This window comes from Chamaea fasciata, unplaced genomic scaffold (assembly GCF_029207755.1).
Source record: "Chamaea fasciata isolate MVZ Bird 193981 ecotype frontalis unplaced genomic scaffold, bChaFas1.0.hap1 SCAF_1, whole genome shotgun sequence".
Lineage (NCBI taxonomy): Eukaryota > Metazoa > Chordata > Aves > Passeriformes > Sylviidae > Chamaea > Chamaea fasciata.
In genome coordinates, this window is record NW_027094086.1 from 3,144,748 (window position 1) to 3,159,733 (window position 14,986).

Here is a 14,986-nt window from a genome sequence, read left to right on the forward strand (position 1 = left end):
GATACTTTTAACCAGAAATTGGAAATTTTTAACTGGATACTGAGCACAGACAATTGGAAAATAAAGTGAACTGTCACACAGCCTTTAGTGTCTGGCTTAGACATTGGCACCTTTTATATGATAAGAAAGTGTGTGAGAAATGAGAGCGTTTTGGCCTGCTTTTTCTATTAGAAATTTGGAGGTGATCCAGAAGGAAATAAATGAGGAAGAAGTATTAAGTATAATTTATGAAGAGAGATTACAGGAATTTACCAATTGCAGGCTCAGAAAGTGCAGCAGTGATTAGTTGAGCCATGATGACTGTGTAGAAATAGTTGATGTGTAATAGCATTGAAAAAAGGGGAGAATTATTTAAAATATTAAGGTTGAAGGTAGTAACAAATTACCAAGAAGTAACTAAAGACAGAGAGAAATAAATTAAACATTAAGAAAAAAATCCTTGAACAATGAGATGAATCATTTTGGATATAATGGATATTTTTAAAATAGTCTCTCATGTATAGAATGGAGAATAAAACCATGTGAGGGTGTTTGGGAGAGTCAACTTGCAGGAGATGATGCCCATCAACCTTTCTTTTCTGAGCCTTTTAGCTGCAGTTGTAATTAACTTGCCCTCAGATACCTTAACTCAGAATTTTTGCCTTTTAGGTAACCTGCATTAATGACTGAAAATATGTAAGAATAGTGTCGACAGCAAAGTCTGCAGTCCATAGAGCCAAAATCTGGAGGAGCCTACAAAGACCATAGCATTTGGCTTTGAGATGCACAGGCAAATGTAGGGCAGAGAGAGTTGTTTTTTTTTTTAATTGTGTGGAACATACATATATCTTCTTCTTGCCCAGTTTGTACCTTTGAGGAGAGGATGAACCTTGGACAGACCTTGGATATGGAATTACTCACAGAGCTGGTGCTCTGTGGAGCACTTGATGGCCCGAACAGCCATGCCCCTTTTTTTGGCTGTGCTTCTTCAGTCCCCTGAAGAAAGAGGACAAGATCTTTCCCCTTGAGAGACTCCACCTGCAGCTCTGGGACCCCCAGCACAAGAGAGATATTGACCTCTTCAAACAAGTCCAGAATAGGCTACTAAGCTGATCAAAGGGCTGGAGAACCTCTGCTCTGGAGACAGGCTGGGAGAGCTGGGGCTGTTCAGCCTGGGGAAGAAAAGGCTCCAGGGAAACCTCCAAGCCCCTTCCAGTGGCTAAAGGGGCTCCAGGAGAGCTGGAGAGGGACTTTGGGACAAGGGATGGAGGGACAGGACAAGGGGTGATGGCTTTGAGCTAAAGGAGGGTAGGTTCAGTTTACTTATTAGGAGGAAATTCCTTCCTACAAGAGGAAGTGAGGCACTGCAAGAGGTTGTCCAGAGAAGCTGCGGATGCTCCATGCATGGAGGTGCTCAGGGTCAGGCTGGACTGGGCTCTGATTAGCCTGGTCTAGGTGCAGGAGGTTGGAACCAGATGGTCTGGAAGGTCTCTTCCAGCCCAAAACCTTCAGTGATTTTATGCTTCCAGCCTTCAGTGACCTCTGTAAGAGACTGTGACTCCCTTCCTCTCTTGCACCAAGCCCATGAACTCCATTTGTAATAAGGACTGAGTTGTCTCCAAACTCTGTACAGGGAACAGCAGCCTCAGCCATTTCTAAACAGAGGATTGGCAGCGCAGCAGTGAGTTGTAAAAAGATGCTGTGTATTTCCCTTGTCTCTTTGTCTTTTCCTTTCAGTGAAAGTTAGATGTTCTTTTTTAATTTGTCAAGAGTAAATAGCACACCTAAATGAATCACTCTGTTGGTAGCTTCAGATCAGACTCTGCAATCAGTATTTTATTTAAGTAAAAGAATTGAGCAGCAATTGATAATACATGACATCTTAAGATTGCTCTAATTGCTTGGCTTCCCAGAACACTCCTAAAAAGAAAATGAATTCCTCCATTGTATTTTTTTCTGGCTGCATGACCCTCATGGAAATAAATCCAGAGTGGAGAATTAATAGTGCTGCAAACAAAGTGTAGAAAGTGTTGGAAGTTTTTTGTCATAATCTTTGCACGGTTTCTATTTTTGAAGATAACATACCACCTGCAATAAACTGCCTTTCCTGGGGCTGGTATCAGTCAGGGTGATAGATTACAACTACTTCCCTCACTTCTGCTATTAGTTTATACATTGCAGCCTGGGGCAGGAAGCAGGAGATGCTAAAGGAAAAGTCAACGTGGAACAAACTGAGTTTGGAGTTTAGTGACAGATTTCCATATCTTTGGTGACTTGGTACTTCTGAGCAGCTGCAAAAAAGTGGAGCTGTAAATATTAAATGCATTTTATTTTCTTATTTTAAAAAGACTAAGTGTCCCCCACAAACATTTTTATTGCATATAAAAAAATAATAACTTTTTTTTCATAGGTAGCTGTAAGAACTCGTATATCTCACTTTCTGCAGTTTGCTACTGTAGAGACCAATGGCTCCTTGGAGCTGTTGGAGAACAAAATAAATGTGCAATGCAGACAAATAGCTCCTGTTGGACAGGTACCCACCACATGAAACACTCTGTGACAATCGCATCAAGTCGCTGTGGTTATTGCCCAGCTCCTGCAGAAAGAAAAGGGATCTGTTGCTCATAAAATACTTTTTGTGGACAAGGCTGTGGATTATTGTTAGTGGATAATTCTGCTCTGGTTTGTGTGGCTTTTATGTTTACCTTTTGTACTGTATTTAATTTTCGCTTTCAGGATGTCAGGCCGGCAAATTTCACAAACCCTAAGCTACAATCCATATTTGAAATACAAATGGATATCCTCTACTGGGAGAACCTTCATCTTCACTGACTATTTTTATTCCTGGTCTACAAAGGCCACAATGTCAGGCATTTCATTATCTCTGTTCATTTTGGGTCCTTCATGTAATTACTTTTGTGCCATTTGATTAGCCTATATACATATGTGAATTAACTCAGAAGGAACTCCTTAATTCAACTCCAGGGAGCTGGGAAAGGTGAGAAGGCAGAAAATCCCACAAAAACCTTTCCAGCATATCAGAAAACAGAAGCAATATTTCTGATCCATGAGTCTCTTTCATATCCAGCCCAAGGGTTTGTTGGAAAAGTGAGGATATTAATCTTTCTTTAGTGGTAAAGTAGATAGAAACTTGGCTGTAGGAGAACAAAAGTTTGGATTCGTAGTGTGGGTGCAGAAACTTTCTTTTGCAACAGTGAGAAAATAAATCATAGAATCGTAGACTGGTTTGGGTTGGGACCTCAAAGATCACCCAGTTCCAACTCCACTGCCATGGATCAGGTTACTCAGAGTTATTGCTTCCAGATATGCATTGTAACATCCCGGAGTCTTGTTCCAGCTGTGCTAACAAGGTACAGGAACAACAGACATTCAGTAAAGAGAAAGAAAATTGCAGCACGTGCCCATTTGGAGAGCAGAGATGATGTTCACTCTGGAGAGTAATGAAGTCACTTCCCTCTTCATTTCCTTACTTCGTGAGTCTCCCTTCGTCTTTCACTCTTTGTTGACTTTATGAGTGTCGGGTGGGAGAGGAGAATGGTGGAGATTAAGGAAGGGCAGGGCACTGCAAAGTATGTAAATTCACATGCTTTTCTCCATCATGGGTGATTTTTGAAACATTCTCCTTTTGCTCTGCCCCTCGAATTTGCAGCATAATTCTTTTGTTTTCCACACCCTTCTGTCCTTCTGTCTCTTTTCCCCTCCTGTGAATCCCCACCTGGAGCACTGATTCCAGTTCTGGAGTGTTCAAAGCCAGGTTGGATGGGGCTTGGAAAACCTGGTCCAGTGGAAGGTGTTCCTGCACATGTCAGGGGTTGGATGATCTTTAAGGTCCCTTCAAACCCAAACCATTCTGTGACTTTATGATTCTGATTTCATGATGACACAACTGTTGCCTCTCAGTTTTCTGACATGACCTGTTCCTGCTCACATCACTCCTGCTCTCCCTGATATCAAAACTATCACAGCCTTAACCTGAAGACAAAATGGAATCAACACAGATTTTGTTTTTTTAAACTAAGCAAGAAAAAAAAAGTATTTTTTGTTTACTTGCCTGTTATCCCATCATATCAGTGTTCGTGTTTATTTTACACTGGAGTGTTTAGCCAGGAAAAAGAAGCCTGAGATTTAAGGTCTGTTTTCTGCTACTGTAGACAGGAATAGGCTATGTTTATATCTCTGCAATCTGCTAAGACTCAAATGTTCATTTAACACCTGGTGTATGTTCAGGGCGAGTTAATCTTAAAATTATTAGTGTCTGTCTATATACAGTGGCCGTTTATACAGGTGGGAATGTTTGTGGTACATGAGAACACATGTGTATAAATACCTGTATAAATACCCACATGTACATGCACATGGGAATTCACAGACCTTTACAAACTGATGAACTTAAATGAAATTTGGGGTGTTAATTAATTTGAAGATCAAAGTTGGTAAAAAAATGCTTTATGTGATTTTTAATGCTTTATTATATTTCCCACATATAAAGTGGCAGTATCTACATAAAAACAGAACTATTGATCACCTCCTCCATTAACACATCTCCTATTTCCACATCCAAAGGGTTTTTAAAAGGGCGAGCTACCTCTTCTTATGTCTGTGTCATTATATTTCCGTTAGACAACCCTGACAGGGGGGCATGATTTTAAACCAGTAGAAGGCACATTTAGATTAGTAATTAGGAAGAAATTCTTCTCTCTGAGGGTGCTGAGGCCCTGGCACAGGTTTCCCAGAGAAGCTGTGGCTGCCCCATCCCTGGAATCCTTCCCCCAAGGCCAGGTTGGATGGGGCTTGGAGCAACCTGGGATATTTGAAGGTGTCCCTGTCCATGGCAAGGGGTTGAAACAAAATGATCTTTAAGGTCCCTTCCAACCCAAACCATTCTGTGATTCCATGATTCTGATTCCCTGATGATACAACTGGCAGGATTTGTGACCCTGAGGGGGATCCACTTGAAGAACTGCAGCCCATGGGAAGGAACCAGGTTAGAGGAGTTTGTGTCTGCCTTGAGAGGGACCCCACAATAGAGCTGGGGAAGAGTGTGAGGCGTAAGAAATGTGTGATAAACTGACCACAGCCCCATTCCCTATTCCCCTGTGCCACAGCAGTGGAGGAGGGAGAGAACATGGAAGTTAAGTGAAGTCCAGGAAGACGGGGAGGTTGTGGAGAAGTCTTTTAAGACTTGATTTTATTTCTCATTACCCTACTCTGATTTTGATTGGTAACAAATGTAACTTATTCACCCAAATCAAGTCTATCTTGCCCATGACAGTAACTGTTAACTGACCTCTCCTTGTCCTTATCTCACCTCAAGAGCCTTTTGTTATATTCCCATTCCCCTGTCCAGTTGAGGAGGGGCTTTGGCCAGGTGACATCCAGCCAGGGGCAGTATGAATAAAACACCAGCTGACAGCTTGCAGGATCTCTGTACTCATCCCTGTTGAGGTTCTCTCTGCAGTGGCCTCAGTTGTCTCCTACGAGCTCGAGGCATCTCACCTCCCAGAGCCTCTCCATTTGGATTTGGTGGGCAGGAACCCCCTTCCTGCTGTTTCCTGAGCTGGTGTCCCCAGGTGAGTGCTGGGCTGGCATCCCAAAGCTCAGGGTGACTGCTTTATTATGCAGCACAGTTCTGCATTCCCTGAGATAACACAGACCTCTAAGACAGCAAAAGAGAGAGGGAATGTGCACAGGCAAGAGAGGGAGATAGAAACTCCACACTCTGGCTGTTGTTGAGTCCCAGAGGAGACCTAACTCAGTCTGTAATTGGTGTTCTGGATGGCTTCTGCCCTCCAAACAATTTTCTGCTGGTCTGTTGTTGCTTAGGCTGAATCAGGTTGATTTATTGAATGTCATTTTTTTTCTCCCCAGCCATAGACAAGAGAAAAATATTTGTTGAAAGGCTGTTGCAGCAAGATTTAGTTTCTGCCTATCTTGCATCAAAAGCTTGCTCACATTTTATATTATTTTTTTTCCCTTTTCCTTTTCATTCCCCTGTCTCTCAGAGAGGAATGAGGACAGACAAACACCATGCTCTGATTTGTCTTTCTGTGTCCATACATGGTGGACCACAGGGTAGGAGATGCCCCATGGCTGTTGCAGACAGGACAACACACAAGGAACATCTCAGCATCCCTTTGGTAAAACATGACAGACACTACAAAGAGCTGTTGGTTGATTTTTTTTTTCTTGTTTCTTTATTTTTTCCCCCAAAGATAACAAGCACAAAGGGTTTGTTTTGCTTTATTGTGTTTTGGAGTGCTTCCATGTGCAGAAACAGGCCTTATAGGACATCTTTCAGGATCTCCTTGAGGTTTATTTTATAACTCTCCTGGCTGCTTGCTGCAGAGTGAATGACGGCTCAGAATGTGACCTCGCTTGTAAAAATTCAGCAGCTCCTGAATATTGAGGCTGCAATTAATTTAAATGCTAATTTATAGTCCTTTAAAAAAATGGATGGCTGGTTTGTGAGTAAACACAAAAGCACATGTGCCAAATAGGATAGACCACTGATACTTTTGATCCCATTTTTATACAAACCTAAGGCAAACATTCCTAGAAATGAGTGTGACTCTTCCCTCGAGGACCTGAGCTGACACTGATAGAGGAGGCTGGGATCTGGCTCCATGTGAGCGAGGAATTATTGACTGCACAGATTTGTTCTGTGTCCTTCTGAGGAGTGCATGTTCCCCTCTCTGGTTTATTTGACACCATTCCCATGTCTGGAATATAGCACTGTCCTTAGGATATCATTAAGGGCAGGGTTATGCTGGAAGTTTTCAGTGTGAATCAGTCTTCACTCCACAAAGCATGAGAGTGGAAGAGAGAAAAGGTTTGCTTATTTGCTGTCTTGGAAATACTTCAGTAATGCTCATTCTGTGGGGAAATGTGCTGCTGGGATTTGTTGTTCCCACATTGGTGACAACATCTGGGTTTTATCACTCGACCTGCTCACAAATTAATTTCAAAAATGTTGAAGTATTTATCTCGTTAAAGCAAAATTGGGAAATTGAAATTTCTGGTTTATCTGCAAAATCATATTTCCAACATTTTTTTTTTTTTGTGTCAGACTTGGAAATTTAATTATTTTCCCAAAATCCCGGTACTATGCAGTTGCATTGTTTACTTATTGAGTCAGGTTAAGTGACTCAAATAGTCCTGGCATTTTAACCTAGTACTTTCTGTTAAGAACTTCCCCAACTCATTTTCCCTAGTGAGAGTCAATCCTCTGGAACTTAAGGGCCTCAAATTCTTTTGCATCTCTGATTTTCTTGTCTATCACTTCTCTGCTTTTTTTTGGCTATATTTACCTACTGCCACTTCATTTTATTGTTGACTGGTTTAATTCTTTTTGTTCCAGAATGAGTGATATTAAATCCTGTTTACTAATCTGAACAATGGATTTCTCCATTTTTTTTGGGGAAAAAAAAATAGAGGATTTATATGGAACAGTTTAAACCTGTCTCCCTCTTCATGCACAATATAGTCAATGAATTGCTGCCAGACAGCAAAGGCTGGTGTTAATTAAAACCCAGGGAGCCCCAGCCTAGTTAGCTGGCAGGGACACAGAATTTTGGGAGTGGTGGTGGCTGCTGCACTCCTGGGTTCTGTGGAGTCAGAGATTCATGAGGAGCTGTATTTCACTGTGAATTCTGAAAAGTGTGTGCAAACATGGGAAATCGAAGGCAATCTGATTTTCCTAACAAACTCTGGTGCCTGGCAAGTTCAGAGGTATGTGGGGTTGGAGCAGACCTGGCACAAAGGAGCAGGAGAGTAGCTCCAAGGTATATTTCATTATGGAAGGTCCTTATTTCTGGGTATTTTTCTTTCTTCTATTTCTTCCTTTGTTTTCCTTACATATATCAAGGACTTTGAAGCTTCCCATCACCAGGTTAAATTATTCAACAGATTTCTTGCTTCAGGTCAGATTGTTCTTGTGCTCTGTGCTTTATAACTCACCCCTGTTTGTTTTTCCTGAAGTGCAGTAGTTGCAGTTTCTCCTTCCTCACAACTCGGCGCTGGCTCTCACTGATGCATATTTGCTAAACAGTAATTTTAAGTGTTATTGCAACATTATGGAAAGGATCTACACTCTGCAGCTGCAGATGGTTGGTTTCAAGTACCTGAATACAAATGGCAAAGCTGAACCAGCGCCGTTCGCACACAACATTGAATTTTCTTTCTCATTCTTCCCTGTCTCACATTATATCTGGGGATCAGACATAAACAACCCAACTCCTCATGCCTAAATTACCTGGGAAGGGTCCTCTAAGAAGTCAATGTATCATCTGTTTTATTCCAGCAGAAATGCCTGGGCTGGGAGGGGGTGTGTGTAATTCAATATATTGCAGTAAACTCTGTCTAACCAAATGTACGTGCAAAAACATATTTGTGAGTTTTAAGCCACCTTCACTTAAAGTGCTGAAAAAGAAGCACAACAAAATACAGCAGATTGAAGAGTAGAAAGGATTGTGTTTTTATTGCAAGGAACAGAAACAAAAAATTTTATCAGTGACAATTTAGCCAAGAGAGACAAATTAGCATTCTGGGCTTTTTTAGTATTATTTGTTTGTTTGTTTATATTTTCCTTAATCATCTTTTGCAAAGCAGTTAAACAAGAGCAGAACAAGACACTAAAGCTAATTCCCAGTTTTTCACATTTTGCTAAGTTTTAACTTTCTACATTAAAATATTTTTACAAAAAGGTTAGAAAAATTCCCCACACAAAAAAAAAAAAAAAAAAAAAAAAAAAAAAAAAAAAAAAACACCACTAATTTTTCCTCATTCCCCAGTAATGATTTACTATCACAGTGCCCAAGTACCATCTCAAATTACCTAAATTTCATTGTTTTGCAAAATATTCTGCAGTATTTACAAGTTAGGAATGATATCATCCATAATTAAAGCTTCATTATGCTTGACAAGTGAAGAAATGAAATGCATTTTGTGGTGCATTACCCCATCTTTGGCTGGGGGAGTGGTTTTTTTCTTTATTATGATTTCTCACAGCTTTCTCAGTCTTTCACTTTTCCTCCATCTTCAGTTATTCAACAATTTGTTCTATTCTAGCACTCACAGTGGGACTCCCAGACCTCATTTTAAATTGATGCAATTCTATTGCATTACGTGTTGAAGTGTTATGCCAGCTATATTCTCACAGCAAACTTCAGTAGGAGGACATGGATTAATTTTTGCACCATTTTCTAAATTTCCTAGTAGGGAAATGGAGTTCTTTATAAAAATGTGGTGGAGGCAGTTGGATCTTTTGGGATGAACATGTAATCCCAGAGTGGGCCAGGCTGGAAGGGAGCACAGAGGGGTCATCTGGTCCCACCTCCCTGCTCAAGCCATCCCAGAGTATAGGCACAGGATTGTGTCCAGACAGCTCTCAAACCTCTTATTATCCTGCTCTGGGTTTTTTAGTAATAAATTTGATTAATATGTGTCTGTTTTGCCCGTGATGATATTTGGAGGGTGAGGTCTCCTGGTCCTTATCTCAACTCATGAACCTTTTGTTATATTTTCCGTCCCCTGTCTACTTATAGAGGGGGGTGGTAGAGCACATTTTGTGGGTGCCATGGTCAAACAACTTACAGGGTCCCATGGACTTACAGTCTGTGGAATCTCCATCCTTGGAAGCAGACAAAACCATGGACCTGGGCACCCTGATTTAGTTGTCTCCTCTGAGAAGGGCTGTTGGGCTAAATAATTTCCAGAGGTTCCTGCCCATTTCAGTGTTTCTGTGGGTCTCGGACTTGTAAGGCTGAAAAAAAATGTACATCCTTTTTTAGTGTCTTTTTTTCTGCTCTAGTAATGCTGCCTTACTGGTAGTGCATTTAGCAGCGTCTATATTATTATGTCTATTATTGCTAAATTAATTCTTTTTACAAGAGACAGTGTCATATGATGTCAACATATGCTCACATTTGCTCTTTTATATGGTAAATGTTCAGAAAATGAAAGAAACAAACTCATGGGTAATTTACTGTGTTTTCACAGAGAAAATTTCAGAGCTGGATGTAGTTACTTTTTTTTTTTTTAACTACTTGAAAACATAAAAATGAATCTGTTCATCAAACAGCTCTTTCCGTATTGCCCTACCAATAAGGTAATTTCAAATTCAGGGAGTTTTTGATTGTATCTTCATCAGTTTATGAATAGCATCAGATGGATGCTGTGCTGAGAGATGGCCTTTTTCTGTGTAGGAGAAAACAGTCTGGGATGAATGGTCTGCGTCACCATTAACTTTTTTAGAAAGAGAAGGGTTTGCCACTGTTGTTTTTATTGTTGTTTTTCCTTAGTCCTCCACAATTCTGAAAAGCAGCCATAAAATCTGATCATTCCACTTGTTCCTCTCACAAAGCTTGAGTCAGCTGGCTGACTTAGATCCAGCAAACCATGGCTCTGAGGGAATTTTTTTACTAGGAGCCTTGTAACTTTCCCTTTTACTTCTACACCGATAAAGATTTCTGGGATTGTGTTTTTCTTTTCCAGGCTGGAACTGTGGAACGTGCCTTTTGTGCTTGGATATTCCCCATTCCTCATTAATGTCAGGATTTCTGTCTTTTCAGAGCGACATGTTGGATGTGAACCAGATCATCAAAGACCTGGCCTCCATGGTGCACGAGCAAGGAGACACAATAGGTAGGTGTCACACAAAAATTATGGGCTTTATTACCCTCTTCCACAGTTCCAACATGATCTTGTCCCTCATGAGCAGCCCTGTGTTGATACTGTGGTTATTTTCCCTGTGTTTTGAGCATTTTGTGCATCCAGAGATGTTTGGATCTGACAAGCTGCCCTGTGCAATAAGGTTCTTGTGTTATGGACAGTTTGCTGGTATATTTAGCATAAAATAGAATTCACAGGGAGATAAATCCATTCGCTTCTGACTGCAAAAAAGGAAGCTGGAGGATATATAACATTAGCTGGAAAGGTATCCAATTCTTCCTTTCTACCTGGAACTGTAATTAAAAAAAACAATAGTAGTGGGAATTATTATGCTGATTATTGATGAAAATAGAGAAAATTATCCAGCTTTTTGTTTCCAAATAGAATTTTCATTCCACATAACAGGGTGTGCCTAATTAAATTTACAGAAGCCTGACATCAAGATGTGCTCATATAAAGTCTGAACTTTCTGCCCATTAGTCGATCCCCTCTTGTTCTCCAGCTACGAACAACTAGAAAAAAATTGGGTGGAGTAAACTGGGAAAAGAGATGAGAAAAACTCCTAGTCCTATCTTTATAAGAGCAGCCCATCACTGAGAGTCACCACTTCTTGTGCACAGAGAGATAAGATACTTTAGATCATCTCTCTCTGACCTTTGTCTTTGTCACCGCTCTTTTCTGATGATGTGATGAAAAATCAGATTTTTTTTCTCTATCTCTCTCTTTTTGTATGCATGATAATAATATGTGGTACTTCTGAAACAACTGCCCACTTCCAAATTTGGGAGCTAATAGCCTTAAAGGCTGCTTGAAGAACCTAAACTCCAGAGCAGCAAGATTTGTGGGGATATTTCTCACCTGGAGGCTCAGCTGGAGTTCTCACTGGTGCTCCTGGAAGCAGAAGAAAGTCCTGAGACAGCCATATGCAGATTTTAAAAGCAGAAGTTCTTCTCTGCTGCTCATTAATAGCTCTGGATTTCTTTGTCAGGTTCATATCTCTTCAAATTTCCATTGCCATAAGATACTTCCTATCACACTGAAATGAGTGATCTACACCCCTTGGAGAAGCACCACTCAGGTTCAGAGGAGTGGCAAAAAAAATCAGAATTATATTTTAAATCAGTTTTTTAGTATATTTTCTTTTTTCTGCTTCTTCTCTCTTTTTTTTTTTTTTTTTTTTTTTTTTTTTTTTCTTTCCCCTCTTGATGCTGGTTTGAAAGCTTATTTTTGTACATGGATAACTTTGGAGCCTGATTCATCTCTAAAAGCACATCAGATGCTAATGCCTTGAGGGACATGACAACATACATCAGCTAGCTTCAAGATCCTCACAACTCTTTTTCTTAAGGCAATATTTATTATTTTAAGACTTTACCCATGCATAGAAGCCATTCCAGTATTAACTGCCCTGTGAGAAGCTGTTAGACTAAGTAGGACATTTTGTCTTTGAGCCAGCATAAGGCTTTTGTGGTTTTTGTTGTTCTTCTTCTTCCTTTTACACTCCAGCAGATTTTTAACAGTTTTTTTAAAGACTATCTTTTAATCCTGACAGGCAATCGAGGTATCTTCCCAACCAATTGCTGAAGGGTCCCACTGTTTATCTTTTGACATTCATATTACACAAAAGTAAGGGAGATAAAGAATCAGGAGGCAAGAGATGTTGAAACGCCCACAGTGAAAATTCCATGAAGACATGAGACAGCTCTCTTGGCACTTGTTTTATTTTTTTTTTTTTAGTCCATTCCTCTGACATGTATGGAATGAAATCTCTGTGTGTGCTTGTCTAGGAAACACAGGAAAAATACAAAACCAGGGATATATGAGATGAGCCCCTCAGCGAAATGGTCCCAGAGAAAACCCCTCTTTGGTTCACTTGAACTGGGGAGAATTGTGGGGAGAGTTTTTCTGGTCTGTGCATGGCACAGGCAGAGTAACCTTTGATTCTTACAAGAATCTGAAAGGAGTTTTTCTGGCATGTGGGCCAGCTCCTTAATAAACACTTCGATAACCTCCCTAGAAAGACAGAAATTTCATCATGCAGGGAAGAAATAGAATTCAGACTTGGGAGAGGATATCTCTGTGATTTTATATCTTCTGCAAACAAAGTCTGTGCCCAAGTTCCTGGTCATGTCATCTCTTGGATACAAATATTAATTGATGCATTACCATATCAGTGAGCCCAAGCCTTTGAAACCAAAACAAGCCAATGGGTTGTCTAGGAATCAGCAGACTCTCCCCAACACAATCCTGCTGCAGCTCTTGGCAAAAGCATCTCCAGTGCAGCTTCATCACATGGACTGTGGTGAGGGGAAAGGGGGGCAAGGAGGAGGACGCTGATAGGAGAAAACAATAATTGGCTGTAAGATTGGTGTTGCTGACATGGTTTGGGGTTCAGTGGGACTCTGTTTGGGGATTTGTAGCTGCTCTGGAGAGATGGGATCCACCAGATCAGGAGACATTTAGTAATGGTGGGGGAGGGAGGGTGTGACCAGCAGTCCTGTGGGGGCAGAGGACAGGCTTGCTGAAAAAAGGACATGGGGTGATGTGGCAGGAAGGGTTCCCAAAGTCACCAAAATGAGGTGTGAGCAGGATCACCTTCAGACCTGGAAGTGAGCAGGGAAGTGCCTGCCAGGCACCACCATCATGGACAAATATCCCAAATCCTCTTCAGGAACTGAACATTCTGGGGTGCTAAATGCACACAATACAGGGAACAAACCTGAGGATTTAGAGATCTGTGTGAAGTTGCAGGCCTACAATTTTGTTGGGATCACGGAGGTGTGGTGGGGTGGCTCCTGTGATGAGCCTTGGAGGGATGCAGGCTCTTTTAGGAAGGGCAGGGTAGGAAAATGAGGAGGAAGAGTTGCCCTTTATGGAGAGGGCAGCTGGAGTGCATGGGATGCTGCCTGGGGATGGATGAGAAGCTGATGGAAAGCTTATGAGTCAGGATTAAAAGGAGGACAGGCAGAGTGGATGAGGTCCTCTACAGACAGACAGACAGACAGGCAGGAACAGCCTCACCTTTGAAGGCTCTGGTCCTCACAGGGGATTTCAACCACCCCAGCATCAGCTGGAAGGACAACACAGCAGGGCAGAAATGTTCCAGGAGGTCCTGGCGTGCATTGAGGACAGCCTTGGGGATCTGATGTACAAATGGCAAGATCTTCAGCAGAGGTTCATCTCCACTAAATTTTACTGTCATGGCAGCAGAACGATTCTGAAGCCAAAGCTTCCAAGAAGTAAAGTCTTGGCACTGTGAGAAGCAAATTATTTTGGAGGTGATTGCAACAGCAAAAATCACTCCTTTCCATACTCATAGGTGGCCACTCAGCTGAACTGTAAGTTCCACAACAATCAGAAACATTCCCAGAATTTCACACTGAGCATCTCTATTTTATATGTGCAAGCTTGTGCTTTGATTGGTGATACTGGGATATGGATCCAAACTTCCATGCAGTTTTGTGACTGAGCTGAGAGGGGAGAAGAGAATCCTTAAATCCTCACTTCCTCTGAAGAAAGTGTCAACAGCACAGCTGCCAATATTTGTCTTGGAACCTGATGAAAGCAAGTGCATGTTTGTCCAATTTGTAGGCTTCTGTTTGTCTTGTAAGTGACAATAAAGTTGACCTGAATAGGAGTTAGTGCCCTTTTCTTTTTTTTTTTTTTTTTTTTTTTTTTTTTTTTTTTTTTTTTTTTTGCCCATGGCAAAAGGAAATTATCTTTGTCTTAGAAAAGCTGTTTCTTTATGCTACCTGTGTGTGGAATCTTAACAGTTATGCCAAAATAACACTCAAAACCTACATCCCTTATCCAAACTGCTCTAATTCAGCTTCCACCCCTTCTGTCACTGTTTATAGTTCCATTGCATTTCACAAAGCCACAAGGAAAGACCCACATTGTTCTGAAAACATTTTGCACTTTTAAAAGCATCACATTTCTGACTCTTTTGAGCAGTTTTGGAACCAAGTTTTGTGTATCTGTAACCTTCCCAACTCCCTAAAATGGGAAAAGATACCAAGCTCACACAGTGGCCACCTATTTTAATATTTGCAAGAGCAGCAACACAGGAAGGAATTTACCAGTTCTCTACCTCTTTGTCCAGAATGAATGTACACAAATCCATCTTTGCACAGATAATTCACTGGCTGAAAGAATCATGGCATCATAGGACAATTTGAGTTGGAAGAGACCTTAAAGATCAAGCACTTCCAACCCTGCTGCCATGGGCAGGGACACCTTCCACTATCTCAGGTTGCTCCAAGCCACATCCAGCCTGGCCTTGGACACTTCCAGGGATGGGGTTTCTCTGGGCAACCTG

The 14,986-nt window shown here is 41.1% G+C and overlaps 1 protein-coding gene across 8 annotated transcripts in view; it reads left to right on the forward strand.

Moving 5' to 3' along the window:
• Positions 1–14,986, forward strand: part of TSNARE1 (t-SNARE domain containing 1) — a 458,033-nt gene that overhangs the window by 263,862 nt on the left and 179,185 nt on the right. For all 8 annotated transcript variants that reach the window (XM_066175258.1, XM_066175253.1, XM_066175288.1 and 5 more), the window contains one exon: positions 10,569–10,641. In XM_066175258.1, coding sequence (XP_066031355.1) covers positions 10,569–10,641 — 73 coding nt within the window. The remainder of the gene's footprint in view (positions 1–10,568; positions 10,642–14,986) is intronic.